This window comes from Leptodactylus fuscus, chromosome 1 (assembly GCF_031893055.1).
Source record: "Leptodactylus fuscus isolate aLepFus1 chromosome 1, aLepFus1.hap2, whole genome shotgun sequence".
Lineage (NCBI taxonomy): Eukaryota > Metazoa > Chordata > Amphibia > Anura > Leptodactylidae > Leptodactylus > Leptodactylus fuscus.
In genome coordinates, this window is record NC_134265.1 from 125344411 (window position 1) to 125362385 (window position 17975).

General features: G+C 43.3%; 1 protein-coding gene and 1 pseudogene across 1 annotated transcript in view; one reads left to right on the forward strand and one right to left on the reverse strand.

Moving 5' to 3' along the window:
- EMID1 (EMI domain containing 1) overlaps window positions 1-17975 on the forward strand; it is a 60143-nt gene that overhangs the window by 11510 nt on the left and 30658 nt on the right. Inside the window, exon 4 of the mRNA XM_075276610.1 lies at window positions 12263-12352. Coding sequence (XP_075132711.1) covers window positions 12263-12352 — 90 coding nt within the window. The remainder of the gene's footprint in view (window positions 1-12262; window positions 12353-17975) is intronic.
- LOC142189581 (stromal cell-derived factor 2-like protein 1 pseudogene) lies at window positions 16102-17813 on the reverse strand (annotated as a pseudogene).

Below are 17975 nucleotides of genomic sequence, written 5' to 3' on the forward strand. Positions count from 1 at the left end.
TAAAGTTGTAAAGGGTTCATCTGTGAAATAAATGTTTTTGTTTTTATTTTTAACATTGTTACAAAGGCATTTCTTACTGTACAAGTATCTATTTGTTCCACTCATCAATTCATTTCTATACAAACTGCACATTATTTGTGTATGTGGTTCCTGGGGTAATAAGAACTGCTATTGGTAGTTATAGGATTGGATGGTAGAAGTGGGAGAGTGAAAGAGAGATCATGAGTAGACCAAGGAAATAGAAACTTTTCATATAGGTTTTCATGTCCCAAACTCACTTGCTACAGAGTGTGGTCATGGTGGATGAGGGCCTTGCAATCATGTGACCATAACAATGTTTGACAGTAACCCATATTGGCTACCGAAACCAAGGGATGGTAGCCATCAGTGGGGAACACCGCAGATTACAAAATATACTGAACACAGAAGTGATTAACTCCGTTTACAAGCACCTCTCATGGTAATTTTGTATTTGCATGTTATCCAAGGAGACTTCTCCCACAAAGTGGATCTCTTGAAAAGAGCATGTACTACTGTTGACTGACTTCTCGTCTGTAACAGTCTCTTGTACATATTATGTATCATTGTCCTAGAGTCTGATGAAGGCATTATTGCTGAAAACTTTACTATCACTCTGTAAATTATCAATATAAAATTACAGTTTAATCTTACAATTACAAGGAGCGCTTCAATTCGGCATTTCCAAAGGGTGGTATGCTTCCAAAAATCTAGTATAGTGAGGAAAATTATAGAAGAAAGACTCAAGACTTACGTGCATGTTTTCATAGTTACATTTTCACATTTTCTGGTGCATTGTCAATGTCTGAATAAGCTTGAAATAGTATCTGTAAACAATGCTTTAGGTGCCATCCAATAGTAATAAACTAATGTTAATATTCAACCGTTTTGATATGTTAAAAAATGATAGTTCACTTTAAGGTTAGTAGAGTTTTCTGTCTCCATGTATATAAGATCATTTGCTCTTAAAGGTCTAAGGGGTAAACAAAAGCTTGCAATCCACCATACTGTGTGTATTATGGACGTTGTTCTGTTTCCCAAAACAGCTGTGTCTCTTCCTGACTGCGACAGAAGGAAGATGTAAATCTACAGCAGATCTAAGATTATTTCAGTCTCTGTGACCTGTGCCCCTCTTACTAGATCTCACACAGTTCTTAACATAGCACAATATACAACATTAGCATCTCCCCAGGGGAACAGCGAGTGAAGGGTGCAGGAAAGATGGCATGATAAATGACAAACAGGAACTTCCACTGCTTGCTTATTTAAATAGAAAATCTAAGGTATAAATAAACCATGACAAAGTGATGTACTTCCAAATAAACATATATATATATATATATATATATATATATATATATATGAATAGCACCACCACATATACAGTATGCTTTCATAATTGAAAAATTTAAAGGGATTTTATCATTAGAATCCCTTTTTGATCTAAGAACACGTTGGAATAGCCTTAAGAAAGGCTATTCTTCTCCTACCTTTATTATTCTGATCCACGCCGCCGTTCCTGAGGAATTTCTTATTTCTTCCTTATGTAACTGAGTTTTCAGACAGCATAGGGGTTGTTCCCTTTTGCTCAAAAAGCACAGGGAGCATCCCATGTCCTGTCCAAAGACTCTCCAGCGACACCTCCATCTTCTTCTCTTCGCCCCATCATCGGCCTTGTCTTCAGCCGAAAGAAACCAACTGCACATTTTCATTGGCCATTTTCCTGTGGCCTCTTACATGAGCGTCCGTTTGGCCACAGATAAATGGCTGAAGGACATGCACAGTCGGCTCTTTCAGCTGAAGATGCAGCTGATGACGCGGCAAAAAGGCGGTCGGGAGTAGACGATGGAGGCGTGTCGCTGGAGAGTCTCTGGATAGTACAGGGGATGCCTCCTGTGCTTTTTGAGCAAAGTGGAAATTCCCCTGTGCTTTCTGAAGACTCATTTAAATAAGGAAGAAATAAGAAATTCCTCAGGAACGGCGGTGCAGATCAGAATAATAAAGGTAGGAGAAGAATAACCTTTCTTAAAGGGATTCTACCACTAAAACACTTTTTTTTCTAGTTACCACGTCGGAATAGCCTTTAAATCGTTCAAAATACCGGTTTGTACCGGTATGCTAATGAGTTCTCTCGCAGCGATGGGGGCGTCCCCATCGCAGGAGCAGCGATGGGGGCGTCCCCATTGCAGCTCGAAAACTCACCGCAGCGCCGCCTCTCCGGTCTTCGGTGTCCTCCCCTTGCCTCTTCAGCGTCTGTCGGACGCCTGCGCAGTATGCTCTCTGTTCGGCGAAGATTGCCGAACGTACTGCGCATGCGCGAAAGTTCGGTGCCCGCACTATGGCTGGGATCGCAATTTCGCGCATGCGCAGTACGTTCGGCAATCTTCGTCGAACAGAGCGTACTGCGCAGGCGTCCGACAGTACGCTGAAGAAGCAAGGGGAGGACACCGAAGACCGGAGAGGCGGCGCTGCGGTGAGTTTTCGAGCTGCAATGGGGACGCCCCCATCGCTGCTCCTGCGATGGGGACGCCCCCATCGCTGCGAGAGAACTCATTAGCATACCGGTACAAACCGGTATTTTGAACGAACGGCGCGGCGGAGAGCACTTCCACAGGTAAGAGACGAATAGCCTTTTTAAAGGCTATTCCGACGTGGTAACTAGAAAAAAAAGTGTTTTAGTGGTAGAATCCCTTTAAGGCTATTCCAACGTGTCCTTAGTTCAAAAAGGGGTTCCAATGATAGAATCCCTTTAACGTCCTTTAATAGTTTTTAAGAACATGACATAACATCTTTGCAATAAAAATACAGACCCCATTGTTCCTGGAATAATCTCCTGTTACGAATTGACAGGAGATTTGAGATAGGAACCTAGTTGCATAGGTTCTGCATGTGACTCTGGAGTAGATTGTTCCTTCTTGTGTTCACGTAAATACCAGCCCAAATGAATAACTAGTGTGATAGTTTCATCCAAAGATGAGGGTTGTGGATAGTTGACTAACAAGGCCTTTATAGCGTCAGATAGACCCGATGAATCTGACAGCAGAAAGCTGGATCATTCTACTAGGAATGAGCTGACCAGCTTCTGAACTCAGACCAGTGGTCATCATCAATACGGCAGCCTTGGCGGAGAGAAAGCATATTGAATTCAGTGATGGTTGTAAGATTAAGTTTGTCATAGAGTAGTACCAGAGCATGGACTTTTAATGCAAATGCCCATGCCTAAGGGTCTACCAGCAGAAGAGAAATAAGGATGCCAAGTCGTAGCTGTTCATCACATGAAGAATGGGGTTGCAGATGGATGTGGATGCAAATGGAATTTTAGGTTGTTATCTCTCCTGTTGTTGAACCTTCTCAGCCAAATCCTGGAGAAACTGGGTAGTACCTTGCATCTGGTCTCTGACTTTTTACATATGTTCCCATAACGGAGAAAATAACTATTTTAGGCCTTTCTATTCTGTTATGATAGTATCTCTGGACAATTATCAGAAATTGCAGGAATTGGCTGACTGGAGAGAGCAGTAGAACAAGCTGCTTAAATCTCACACAGTGCAGAGAGAGAGAGAGAGATCCTGAGCACCCAATGTCTCCACCATCTTCAAAGCCAGATGGGCTTGTGCTGAATTTGGGGCCCATATTATCACCACAAAAACTGGTATAAGAAATAAACATCCATAAACTGAAATCTAACCAAAACCCACTATAAACTCACAAGGCAGATCAAACTCAGGAGGCTGAATCAGAAGATTGAAACTGTCCAAGCCAAAGGTCAGTCCGAGAGTTAACGTCAGAGCCAAAATCAGAACACAAGCGAAATTCCAATAACAAGCCAAGGTCAATATCAGAGCAGCCCAGCACAAAACTGGAGTATGGAAGCCTCACTAAAGTACAACCAAATAACAGGCACCTGGATGAAAAGGAATAGGGTTTAATTATCCCTCCTCACCTGCTAATTTGGTCAGCATAGAAGAGCACTGAAACCTGCAGAAGCTTCATAGTAGCACAGTAACCTTAAGGCAACAGCAGCTAAACTGAGATTCCTGACTTTGGGATTGCAGATCAGCAAACGGAGTATCCTCAGTCTAGAGAAATACAGGTAAATCCTTATCCATCATGCATTACCAGGGAAGTATCTGACAAGCTTCAAATTTATTCTACAGCAGGACAATGACTCCAAACATGCAGACAATGTCATTAGGAACTATTTTCAGCATAAAGAAGAACAAGGAGTACTGAAACTGATGGTCTGGAATCCACAGAGCCCTCATCTCAGCAGCATAGAGTTTGTCTGGAATTACATGAATAGACAGAAAGATTAAAGGGGCTCTATCACTGGGAAAAGTCATTTTTAACTAATCACATCCTTGCATAGGCTTTAGAAAGTCTATTCCACGCCTACCTTTAGTATCTAGATTGCCTCACTGGTTTCTGAATAAGTCTGTTTTTATTCATATGCTAATGAGCTTCCAGCCAGCACAGGAAGTTCCCAGCAGCACTCCTCTCTTCTATTATTTTCTATGTTTGTATGCAAACACGAAGCTGAGTCATCATCAGCAGCAGCCTCTCATAGGAAACAATAGCAAAGGGGGTGCACGATGCATCGTGCACCAGTCTAATTAGCATATAAATAAAACAGACTTATTCAGAAACCACTGAGGCAATCTACATACTAAAGGTATGTGTGTGTGGAATAGCCTTTCTAAGGGCTATGCAAAGATGTGATTAGTTCTAAATGACTTTTCCCAATGATAGAGCCCCTTTAAAGCATGCCTACATCCACATTAGATCTGTGGTTAGTTCTCCAAGATGATCAGAGCAACCTCCATGCTGAGTTCATTCAAATTCTTTTAACAAGTATACCTAGAAGAATTTTTTCTGTTTTGAATTCAAAGGGAGTGTTAAACCAAATACTGTTGTGATTTACATTTCTCTTTCATTCATTCATTCATTCATTCACTTTGCATTTAGTTAATTAATAGAGATGAGTGAGTACTATTCGAAACTCCCATTTCGAATAGCATGCACCCATAGGAATGAATGGACGCAGCTGGAACGCAAGGGGTTAAAGCAGCAAAGTTGGCGTGCCGGCCACTTCCATTCATTCCTATGGGTGTGTGCTTTTCGAAACGGCCGTTTCGAATAGTACTTGCTCAACTCTATTAATTAACAAAAAAAAAACTAGTAACACATTTTTATGTTTGAAATCATTCTTAGGCCTGGTTCACATCTGCGTTCTGTATTCCATTTGAGAAGTCTGCATGGGACCATCCAAATGGAATACCGAACGTATTGACAAGCCGTGAGCACTGAAAGCACATGGACCCCATAGACTATAATGGGGTCTGTGTGTTTTCCGCGCAGTCTCCGCACGAGTCATGCGGAGAGAAAAGTAGTTCATGAAGTACTTTTCTCTCCGAATGAATCGTGCAGAGACCGCGCAGAAAACACACAGACCCCATTATAGTCTATGGGGTCTGTGTGCTTTCAGTGCTCATCACTTGGCAGTGTGTTCAGTATTCCGTTCAGGGGTCCCCATGTGGACTCTCCGAATGGAATACCGAACGCAGATGTGAACCAGGCCTTACTTTGCGGCATTACTTACTTTCCTCACATTCTGCTCAGTACTGTGTATATGGTATTTATAGTGTTTATAGTGCATTTGAATAAAATAGATAAATAGTATCAGCAGAGTGCCACAGTTTTACAGTGTCAGCAGAGCACTGCTATATCCTGTCAGCAGAGCACTACTATATCCTGTCAGCAGAGCAACCCCATAAATAAAAGTGTCAGTAGTTACCCCTCATAAATGTCACTTTCATTTTAGCATTTTTGCAGATACAAATAAAGGCTCAAGTTTTATTAATTTGTCAGAAGACAAATTAGGTTTTCGTACGTTGACCTTTTACTACATTTTCCTATATTTACATATTAGGTAACTGCATGCACAGCAATTTCCTAATATATCCTTACTACCAACTCAACAAGCTCTGTTTCCTCCATATGGCTACAAATTCAGAGAAATTTCCTTTCTTTTCCTTTATAGAAACTATATTTAAAATAACCAATTCCAGTGCATATTCCTTTGAGTCATATTTTACAGCAGGCTTTGCAGGCTGGAGGGCTGGGGAATTCTAATGGGAAACACCAATGCAGAAAATGGAAAACATGTGAGTAACAAACTGATCGTGTTGGCTGTAGAGTACTGCTTTTCACATGAGTCTAGCACGAAGGAGGGGGATGTCCATATATGCATATGGAACAACATCAAATCTCCTGCAAAGGATTACGCCATATACTAGAAGATTACTGAGGATTTTGTGTGTTTCACAGGGATTAGGTAAAGATTTGTACCTGTCTCCCAGTAACACTAAGGGTCAACATACAACATATGCACAATTGCACTTGGTGTACACTAACAAGAGTTCTTCCCATGCTTTAAAAGTTGCTACCATCTCTATACATTTATGGGGTTTTATGTACTTTTTTAGATTATTTTTATAAGTGTTGTCAAAACGTATATGTTTAGTATTAGACCACAATGTAATGAGCCATTAGCACAGCATAAAAATCATATAGACTTTGCAACACCAGTGTGCTTATAAAATTATATTTTTTTAGCAAAATCTTTGTACCATTTTCAATTCCATCTCATTTTGTGGGTTTCCTGGCCATGGGACCACCAGCTAAAAACAGTTGACATGGTAGAACAGGCCTCCAATTTGAAAAGCTTCATTGGACATGGCTCTTATAAATCATAACTGGCAACGGCTTAGGCTCCGTTCCCACGGAGTAACGTGCCGCACATTCAGATACGTATACACATGTCAGAGTGTGAGTGCTCAAAACAGATCCCATTTACTTCAATGTGCGTCTGCTTACGGGCGCTACACATTGAAAATAATGGGATGCTTTTTAACCCATTGATTTCAATGTGTAGCGTCGTAAGCTGGATGCCACTGCAGTGCACCGGCTTTCAGTCGCGGCCTCTGCCTCAGGTACCGATCCAAAAACCCTGTGTGAACTTACCCTGACTTGCACTGAACCTGAGTTAAAGTAATGTCTGTCCCTCCCATCACAAGTCTCTCTGATGTACTACAAAGATGCCAGAAGGAAGCTGATGATGAAACCCATCCCATAGTTTTTCAACAGAAATGTTTTGTGTTTGGTGGCATCAGTTGCCATGTAGCTGTGACACAAATTGCACAACTTCGTCATTATACATAAAACAATAGGCTGGACACAACTGATATGTGTGGCTCGAGTCTTACTCTGCAGAGTTGCATTACAATTTCCTAACAGTTTTGCTGAGCTCTTATAATGCACTATGGTTTTCTACATTGTGTTTGTCTATATAATAAGAAATCCAGCAATCGTCTAATATACATGTACAGTAGAATGGTATAGTTTATGGAGTATTCTTTTGTAATGTATGTGTGGGCTAATAGAATAGGACTAAATACAAAGTTGGTCAAATGTCAAATCATGTGATCCCCTGGCATTCAGAAAGCAACTGGGTTAGATATGTAGCATTCCTGTGGAATACAAGTAGAAGAATTGACTCATTTGAACTTGCTTGTTATTATGTTGTGTGATTTTTAACTTTTAAATATGTCATTGATGTGTCTGACCTGCATCACTTTAGGTGGAGTAAACCATTTAAGCTAAACATGAGCCTAAACATAAGCACTCAACTTAATGGGAAGCAGTTAGGGGAAGGAGACAAGTCCAAGATGTCATTGTTGAAGTTGGGAAATGGGCAGACCTCACTATCTACGATCCAATCTATGACCCTCAGGCCAGGTTGAGCACGCTTTTTGTGGAGGAAACAATGCCCAAGCAAGACTGACTGACTGAGCCCAGGGAGTACCATCATCAAGCTTCAACATAATCCTATTGGTTCATGGAAGATTGTTGTTTCCTACATTTCTGCAAGTGAACTATGAGTTGTTATACTGTTCAACAGTGTCCTCTATCCTAGACATGATGATTAGATGATGATATATTAATACTATGTATAGACTGACATACCTGATGATGAGATGCTGTTGTAGGAATCAGGGCTGACTCAGGCTTTTCTATTGCCTTAGGCAAAAATTTGAATTGTCCCCCCATCACAAACAAAAGTTCCCCCTGGTCATGTCAAGAGTGTCACTTCAGTTCCTGCTTTTTTTAGATTGCCATGACAACCTGGGGAAGCTTTTGTGTTGTATACTTCTATGTCTTGGCCAATTAGTAGCTGAAGAGGCCAATATAAGACCACTCCTTTCTGATACAGGTGCCAACTAATTAGTTTGCTTCCTATTTTGGTTCGCTATCTTCTTTGTGAATACCTGTTTGCTTACTGACATCTGGCTTGCTCCCTGGAAGAACCAGGAAGCAAAGATGGGTACTTGAGAAGCATAGAACTGTGAGCAGCATTGGATTGGTGAGATATTGGTGGCTTTTTTTACAGCATTCTTAGATTGCTTAAAAAATAGCAGCAAGACAAATCCTGTAAGGAACCTGTTCTTGCAATTAATGTAAGTGATTCTGATAACAAGAAATACAGTTGAAATATTTTTTTTATATATATATTGTGAAAAATAACTACAAATAAAGATTACAGTTTGACTTGCAACCATTCCTCATGTCTCCAATAGCATACATGCTTGGTTTGGCCAAGTGTACTTGTTTGTTTCAATGGGGCAGCGCCGCACCTCCCATGAGGCGACCTGAAGCGACCGCTTCAGGCGGCGCTATGTCAGGGCCCCAGGGAGGGCAGCATTTTTGATTACCTAAGCCAGTCCAGGACAAGTTGTCCTGGACTGGCTTGGCACCGAGCGGTGGATTGGGGAGGCCGTTGAAGCAGCGCTGCTCCAGCAGCCTCCCCTCACGCTCAGGCAGAGAGCAGGTCATCTCCCTGCCTGTGAACGCCTCTAAGCCCCGCCCCTTTGCTTTGCCCCGCCACCTTCGCACTCCGCCCCGCCCCCTCCTCCGGGGGGGGGGGGGGGGGGGGCGGCGAACGGGGCAGGTTCTCCCCTGCAATGGGGAGAGGGAAATAAGCCAGTACTATACACCTGTGGCAGTGGTTCACCTCCCACAGGAACTATGGATTAGCCATGTTAAAATTCTACATGTGCTTTCTTCTTTCCTCTGCCATCAGGGCAGAGTGAGCAGGTCAGTGGATTTTTATGACTTTTCTTTCAGCTATGCCACCATATATAATAACCATGAACTGCATCAGTTTAGAAACTACGTTGTGTTAGAATAGACTTAACACACTAGATCAGGGGTGCTCACACTTTGTCAGCATGTGAGCTACTTTATTATATGACCAAGTCGAAAGATCTACCCACTTCTTGTGGGTGGGGCCGGGGGTGAGACTGTGGGCATGGCCGGGTGTGTCTGTGGGCAGGGCTGGGCATGTGGGCAGGCGGAGCATGAGAGAAGGAGACAGCGGCGTTCTGTGGCCGCCCAGGGATCCCCGCTGTCTGCTTGTTCACAGCGCAGGCTAAGAGTTATCTGCAGCAGACCCGCCTGCCAGTGTCCGTAGATGACTCTCAGCCTGCGCTGTGAACAAGCAGCACCCCGGCTCCTTCCATCCCTAAGAGCGGCCTGCAGGTGTCCGGAGTGCTTGTTCACAGCGCAGGCTGAGAGTCGACTCTCAGCCTGCACTGTGAACAAGCAGACATCGGGGATCCCTGGCTGCATCCCGCGATCGACCCATTCGTCCATTGCGATCAACCGGTAGATCGCGATCGACGTATTGGGCACCCCTGCACTAGATGATAGTCTTGTTATTTTTCAGTGAAGCTGTCCACTAAATTGTTGTATTTGCTTACTTATATAGCCATCATAGTCCACACACTTTACAGATATTGTCAGTTGCTATCCCATATAGGATAGTTTGTCAGTTTGTCTTTTTGGAGTGTGGGAGGAAACCCACGCAAACACGGGAAGAATATACAAACTCCTTGCAGATCTTGTCCTTGGCAGGATTTGAACCCAGGACTCCAGCACTGCAAGGCTGTAGTACTAACCACTGAGCCACCATACTGCCCAGAATTTATAAAGTTCTTTCATAAGTGAGTAAGAGGTAAACACTTATGTATAAAAATAAAATAAACTTAAAGGGATTCTACCACTAAAACACATTTTTATCTAGTTACCACGTCGGAATAGCCTATAAAAAGGCTATTCGTCTCTTACCTGTGGAAGTGCTCTCCGCCGCGCCGTTCGTTCAAAATACCGGTTTGTACCGGTATGCTAATTAGTTCTCTCGCAGCGATGGGGGCGTCCCCATTGCAGCTCGAAAACCGACCGCAGCACCGCCTCTCTGGTCTTTGGTGTCCTCCCCTTGCTTCTTCAGCGTCTGTCGGACGCCTGCGCAGTACGCTCTGTTCGGCGAAGATTGCCGAACGTACTGCGCATGCGCGAAATTGTGGTGCCCGCACTATGGCTGGGACCACAATTTCACGCATGCGCAGTACGTTCGGCAATCTTCGCCGAACAGAGCGTACTGCACAGGCGTCCGACAGTACGCTGAAGAAGCAAGGGGAGGACACCGAAGACCAGAGAGGCGGCGCTGCGGTCAGTTTTCGAGCTGCAATGGGGACGCCCCCATTGCTGCTCCTGCGATGGGGACGCCCCCATCGCTGCGAGAGAACTAATTAGCATACCGGTACAAACCGGTATTTTGAACGAACGGCGCGGCGGAGAGCACTTCCAAAGGTAAGGGACGAATAGCCTTTTTAAAGGCTATTCCGACGTGGTAACTAGAAAATAATGTGTTTTAGTGGTAGAATCCCTTTAAGCATGAAAGACAAATTGAGGAACTAAACTGAAACATGAGAAAACATTTAGGATGAGGCTTCTGAAGATATATAGGCAACAGTACAGCTGCAATGTAAAGCAATTGGTCCAATATATAAGTTATTTTTACTATTGTACTTATTTATCCTTTTTGTTTAATGGGAGCTCTAAGTTTGTTTCATATTTATCAGATTTTATATTTACTGCCCCATTTGGGCATGTTTTCCATGTCTAGTCTAATTGATTGAACATGTCCAGTCTATATAACAATATGGAAAATTTCCTAACTCTTCAAGGGGTTATTGTATATTATATGTCAGCATCGTATGACGGTAGTAGTAAAAACGGCTGTAACCAAATTATCTAATTTTCTATTTGCATGCTTCATACTTACTATGAATTTTTTTATGCGTTTGGCAAGCTGCTATCCATGATTCTACATATGGACAAACTATACATCAGGCTAATTTTTCTAATGTAAAACTCACACAGCAAATTTTAAGTTGTAAATCCAAACTTTGCTCAAGCTCTATACAATGGCATATGAACCAAAGAGGCAGCAAATGCAGCTATTGTGGAGCTCCTTGGAGATGTGGGCTACTCAGCTTGGGCCCATACCCTTGTCTGTTGGGAAGCAAGAAGCTGTGCAAGATTTTCCTGTACAGATGAACTGTACTGCTAACAAGAAGATGGGGAATTGGTTCATTGGTCATGAAAAGATAGTGGGGTTGGGGGTTGGCAACAGGCCCTTTCGTCTTGGATAGCAACATTCTGGCACCATAATGGGGCGCTTAGAGTAAACTTTGGTATGCGGCCCTGTCCTTTCTATGGCATTCCACTAACTCTCTGACTGACATCTTGTTTAAGCGTTCTATCGATGTAACCCTTTATAGAATCGAACACACAATACTTTATCATTGACAACATTTTTGCTTTCCAGGGAACCTGGCACAATGTAGTTTTTGATGGCCACAAGCATTTCATTATGTTTTACAATGCTGGCTGGGGGACCACTTGTGATCTTTGCCCTCAGCCTACTTATGTCTGCTTAGATGCCTCCTACTCTTCTACATTCCTACATGAATTATAACCACAGGCATGTAAACTATTACTAGACAGTAACTATATGAGACTGCCTCCACACTCCATGAACTAAGCATTTCATATAATTTTGCAATTATTGAAGCGTTGATATACTTGTTGGGAGGCAACCGATCTGCTATGGTGAAATGCTGAAAATGTATTAAGTAGCAGTTTCACTCATAAATATGGTATTGAGACTGTCTAAGAGGTGCACAGCAAGTAACAACTGTTATCAAACCACTTACAAAAGGGGGTTAAACCTCTGTGTACATAACCTATTAATGTTAATAGACACAACAAAGTAATCTCTACTACGTATGAAAGTAGGGCACTCAACTGCTATACATAAAATATATTATTTCTGTGTTTTTAGGTCCTGTCTCTGTGGGTGAGGTACAGGATTCTCCCCGCACCAGTACTGTCGTTCGAAAATTGCCTTCTAGGGAAGGCTCTAGCTTCTCAGGTAACTGACATTATTTATGAAGTATTTTTCATTTTTTACAGCGATAAGGGGAAGGCTGATGCTAGGTTCATACATGTGCCTCGCTTTCCGTTCTTTGGATCCGTTTGGAAACCCGGAGGACGGAAAACTAATCTACCCAAAAGACATAGAAAAATGCGGAGAGGCTATAGATTATAATGGTGACCACCAGGTTTCTGCTCAAAAAAATGCAGACAAATGCGGAGAGACTACAGACTATAATGGTGTCCACTGGGTTTCCACCTGGTTTCTGCCCCAAAAATGCGGAAAAATGCGAAGAGAAAAGTCCTGTTTTTTACGTGGATTCAGGGATAGAATATAGAAAAGGCGCAGGTGTGAACCTAACCTCAGAAAGCAGTCCAGTCATTTTATTTCAATTATTATGTACCCTGCCTGCCATATATATAATTCAGTGAGTATCTAAAAATTCATGAGAACTTTATCTTTAGTTTGGTGATGTGATCTCATACTGACCTGATAACATTTTCATGAGATAATGTCCTAGTTTTTTTTTAAAACTATAGTTTTTATTGAAGAATTTTACAATAAAATATACATCAACAAAAGGGAAGAAAGTGCCACAACATGTAGCATAACAATTCAACAATACAAAACACATAAAAAAAATACAAGAAACAAAAGTACAGCAAACAACATCTTTCATGTGGGCAACTAACTCAGACCCCGTGGGAGGGAGTACTTTCTTCCGATGAAAGGCGGTAATGCCCCAGTGTAAGGGAGACTTCACACGGAGTGTACGCTCCGCTCATTCTGAACTAAACTCGTTCAGAGAGAGTGGTGTAAAAAACAGATCCCATTGACTTGAATGGGTGCCGGCATACGCGCGCTACCCGTTGAAATCAATGGGAAGCTTTTTTACCTATTGCTTTCAATGTGATACGGTATCCGACTGCTAGTGTCCGTTACATTTTGCATTGATTTAAATGGGACATCATATGCGTTCTTTACAGTCCGTGTCTGTCCTTAAGTGTCCGTTCACAAAGATGTCGATTTTTCAAGCGGACAGCAAAACCCTACATGTAGGTTTTTGCTGTCCGCTTGAAAAATCGGACATCTTTGGGAACGGACACTTAAGGACAGACACGGACTGTAAAGAACGCACATGATGTCCCATTTAAATCAATACAAGATGTAGCAGACACAGCTAGTGTCCGATGATAATGTCCGTGCAAGATTTTGCGCGGATATTAGCATTGGACACTAGCTGTCGGACATCAACGCTAGTGTGAACGCCCCCTAACAAAAAATAGTATGGACAAATGTTGACTCCGACCAAAGGATTTTCATAGGCAATATTTTAGTGCTCTGGTGCACACAGCTCATTGTGCATATAACATGGCATGAGAGTAATGCCTATAGTCTCGTATTTGCTGATGCTTATTGTGGGGCACAGGAGTCTGTCCTGCTTTTAACCTTCCTGTTTTCCAGACTACTCCTGGGGTTAGATGGGGTTAAAAGCAGAGTTCACAAACTCTGCCAAGCCAGCTGGGACAGAGTGGGCAGCTGTGAGAGAATCAGCGGCTTCAGGGAAACGTACTTAACCCATTCACAGCTACATACAACATGGCACTTCTAAGTTCTTCTCTTCTCCTTCAGTTTGCCTGGGAGCAAAGGCTCCATCTGTACCATGAAAGGTTTAGGTGGCTGTGTAAGGTTCCTGTCTGAGAGGCCTGATGACATCACAGTGTATAATAGGTCTTGGTTTTGGCTCTTACCCATAACCTTCCAGGAGCCGCACAGTGCTATCCACTTGTTGCCAGAGCAACCACTGAAATGTGGCCAGGAAATGAGATGATTATAAAAAGGCAAGAAGAGAGTGAAAGATATAGAACACTGGCACATTAGTAATGGGAAGATCCCCATAAAGGACACAAGAATCCAGCCATCACGGTACAAAAAGCGTGTCTATGTAAGGTATATATTGTACAAAATGCAAAGCAATACAGACGTGAAGAACAGCGAAGGAGTGATAAATGGAGTGCAGAAAACAAGATTAGTAAAAGTGAACAGGCTAGAAACCAAGGACAGAATAAGAGAATAGGTCAGGGATGAGAAATGACTGCAGACAGAATGGATGGCACGGCAGTCTTGGAGTAGTGATTTCATGAGCGAGAAGGGAGGGGGTATGAGAAAGGAGTGGAAGCAACCAGGACGAGAAAGATTGAATTAAAACCATCTGTTGTAATATGGTGGAGAGGCTGACACACCGCTCTGTAATGATGTGCGGATTGAGCAAGCAAACACATACTCTCCACACACATGCTGAAAATATTGGAAACCTGCATTTCATTTATGGCTCTGTCCACATGTGAGCTGTTAAAATATACAGAAAACATGCTTTTTTTTTTTGTTCTTAGATAAAAACCAAGTCCATACAGTCATACGTATAATGTGTACCTTATGACTTTAGCATTAAGGTTTTTCTCAGTTCTGGATAGTGTAGCATGTGAGCTCAGCTGTTCTGCACACACAAACCTGCCTCTCCATTGTCAGGAGCAGCATCAGTCCCAGAGGTAGACATTTATCACCTATCTAGTAGATGTATATAGAAATGTCTGGGACAAGAATATCTCTTTAGGACTGGGGCCCATGTTGCAAAAAACGCGCTTTGACCGCTGCAGAAAAGCCGCATTTTTCAGTACCTGCAAAATGGATGGGATTCTGGCTAATCCCATCCACACTTTGCAGAAAAGTATCTGCAGTGGAAATGCAGCGATTTCAAAAACCATTGAGTTATTTATTAGAGATGAGTGAGTACTGTTCGGATCAGCCGATCCGAACAGTACGCTCCATAGAAATGAATGGATGCACGTGGTACTTCCGCTTTGACGCCGGCCGCTTAACCCCCCGCGTGCCGGCTACGTCCATACATTTCTATGCAAGCGTGCTGTTCGGATCGGCTGATCCGAACAGTACTCGCTCATCTCTATTATTTATATTTCCATAAACTGGCATTTTCCGTATAGGCATATTAGGGAAAACTCTGTCGACTTTCTGTGAAATACGCTGTTGAAAAATACGGAAAGCATTTCCGATGTGATCTTTTCCACAGCTTTTTTGCTGTGGCTCGCTACCTGGGGCCTTATCCTAAGGCAGGGGCTATATGTAGCAGCTCACTGCTGCAATATGAAGTAACAGAGTAGTGGATGGGGTTTACCTAAATTAAAAACATTGCATAAATACACAATGTAAAATACATGACATAGTGTACATCACCACAAAACCATAGATCACTGTGATCTCATACCATGTGCAAGTATTTATTAACACAATCGTGTTCACGGGAAGAATATGCAGATCTGTCTCCCAAGGTTTAAATAGGGAGACAGTGCCTCAGTTATGCTGCCCACTAGGGGGAGCACCCTTTAACATCATGCCCGACCTTCCCAGAGGCCTTTGCTGCAAAGATGTGGGATTTTACCAAGTCAGTCTCTCAGCTGAGGACAGCAGCTGTTTCGATCTGATTGGATCTCTTCAGCCCAGCGTAGAGAAGACTGACTTGGCAGAGGTGAGAGGCTTCTAGACCAGATTAGGGGATATTGTCACTCCTTAGGGAGAAACCACCATGTAGGTGTGTGGAGTCTTGCTAAGCCATTGTTGCTCCACTGTGGGGAATCATGGAAAGAATATGCGAATCTGTCTCCCCCTAGTGGGCAGCATAACTGAGGCACTGTCTCCCTATTTCAATCTTGGGATCCAAGTGCCACTTATCCTTTAGTTCTTTTGTTGAACACAATTCTTGTATGACCTCGACCCATCTTCTCACAATTCATCATGTCTGCCTGCACTAGGAGGAAGGCTTGGTTTGATGAATACTCCTTCCATTATTTTCCAGTAGTTATGGGCATTGGCACTTGTCATACCATGCACTTCGCTTTGCCCTCTGATTGGGTGGCTGTACTGCTCACCAGTAACAGGGAGGTAAACACTGGTCCCAACATGCTTGAAGCGCACTGGATCTTCACGCTCCCATAGTGTGTCACTGCACTGAACAGTCCATTTGTCTAGGTCATCTCCTTCCCCGAATCCCTGTTATCCCCGAAGGCACTAACTTCCTGGTTGTTGGATAGGGGAGAGGAGAAGTGATGTGAATGGAGGTTCTTCCCTGTGTTCACATGAGTAAGGCGAATAATTTGACCACACTTTATAGGTTCTCCACGAGAACAGTCTCCATCTTTTTTGCGTTTTATCCTCCAGTAACTGTTTGCATCATGAGAAGCCTCCATTCGATTGACAGACTGTTGTCCACTCCCTGAGCCGTACTTGACATTGTGGGAGTGCAGCTGCACATTATGTCGGGTATTCAGAGAGCTTCACCACAGAGTCGCACATCATACTCCGCATCCTCACTCCCCTGTCCCGGACACCAGGTGCAGCAGAGAGCAAGCACCAGAAGCCCGAATCCCGCCCGCAAGATCGCTACCCCGGCACCCGACAAGTTCTGTTTTTTATCTGATTGGACAAATGGGATGTTGGAGGCTCCAGCAGAACAGGGTGATCTCCCAGCACTCTGGTAGAGTTGGGCCCGTGGTCCCACATGGCGTGAAAACCATGGCAAAAACCGCAATGTTTTACAGTCCCTGCAAATCCCATCCACAGATTGCAGAAAAATATAGGCAGTGGAATTTCTGCAATTTCCAAAAACTGTTGTGGTTTTGGACATTGCAGCATGACAATTATACATATGGAAACACCGGCGGTTTCCCTATAGGTATGTTTGAATCAGAAAGTCTGTAGAGGTAACCTCTGCAGACTTTCTGTGAAAGTGCTGCAGGAAAAACTGTGATGCATATCTGCCGCAATTTATCCCACAGAACTTTTTCACTACGTGGGGCCTTAGGGTATGTTCACACAGAATTTTTCCAAACTGATTTCAAGGTGGAATCTGCATCAAAATCTGCCTCACAAAACGCCTCCCATTCATTGCGTCTCAGGTCATGTGACGTCTGACGTCATTGAAGATGGACTACCCCCTGGGTCTCCGATTATTATACTCTGGGGTCTGAAAAGACCCCAGAGTATAATAATTGTTTATGGGTGTCCACAGCGGGACATAATACTGTGTGCAGGGGCCACTATGGGGTACAATACTGTGTGCAGGGGCCACTATGGGGGATAATACTGTGTGGAGTGGCCACTATGGGAGATAATACTGTGTGGAGGGGCCACTATGGGGGATAATGCTGTGTGGAGGGGCCACTGAGGGACATAATAGTGTGTGCAGGGGCCACTATGGGGTATAACACTGTGTGCAGGGGGCATTATGGGGCATAATAGAGCGCACAGGAATGCGTAGGAGGGGGTCGGTCGAGGTCTTTGGGGGAGGGGGGCATGCCAAAAGTTCGCCACAGGGCCCCGCCATTCCTAGTTACGCCACTGACACAATATATATGTTACCGGCAAAGTATGAAATTTCACACATTGCCTAGGCATTCTATAGAATGCTAAATGAGAAAGCGGCAAAGTTTGAAATAGGTGACATCTCTGATCGCTTTGTTCCGGCGGCAAAGCATGAAATAGCTGACATCTCCGATTGTTCTTCGTTCCGGCAAGCAAGGCACGTGACTTTGAACCCACCGTGCTA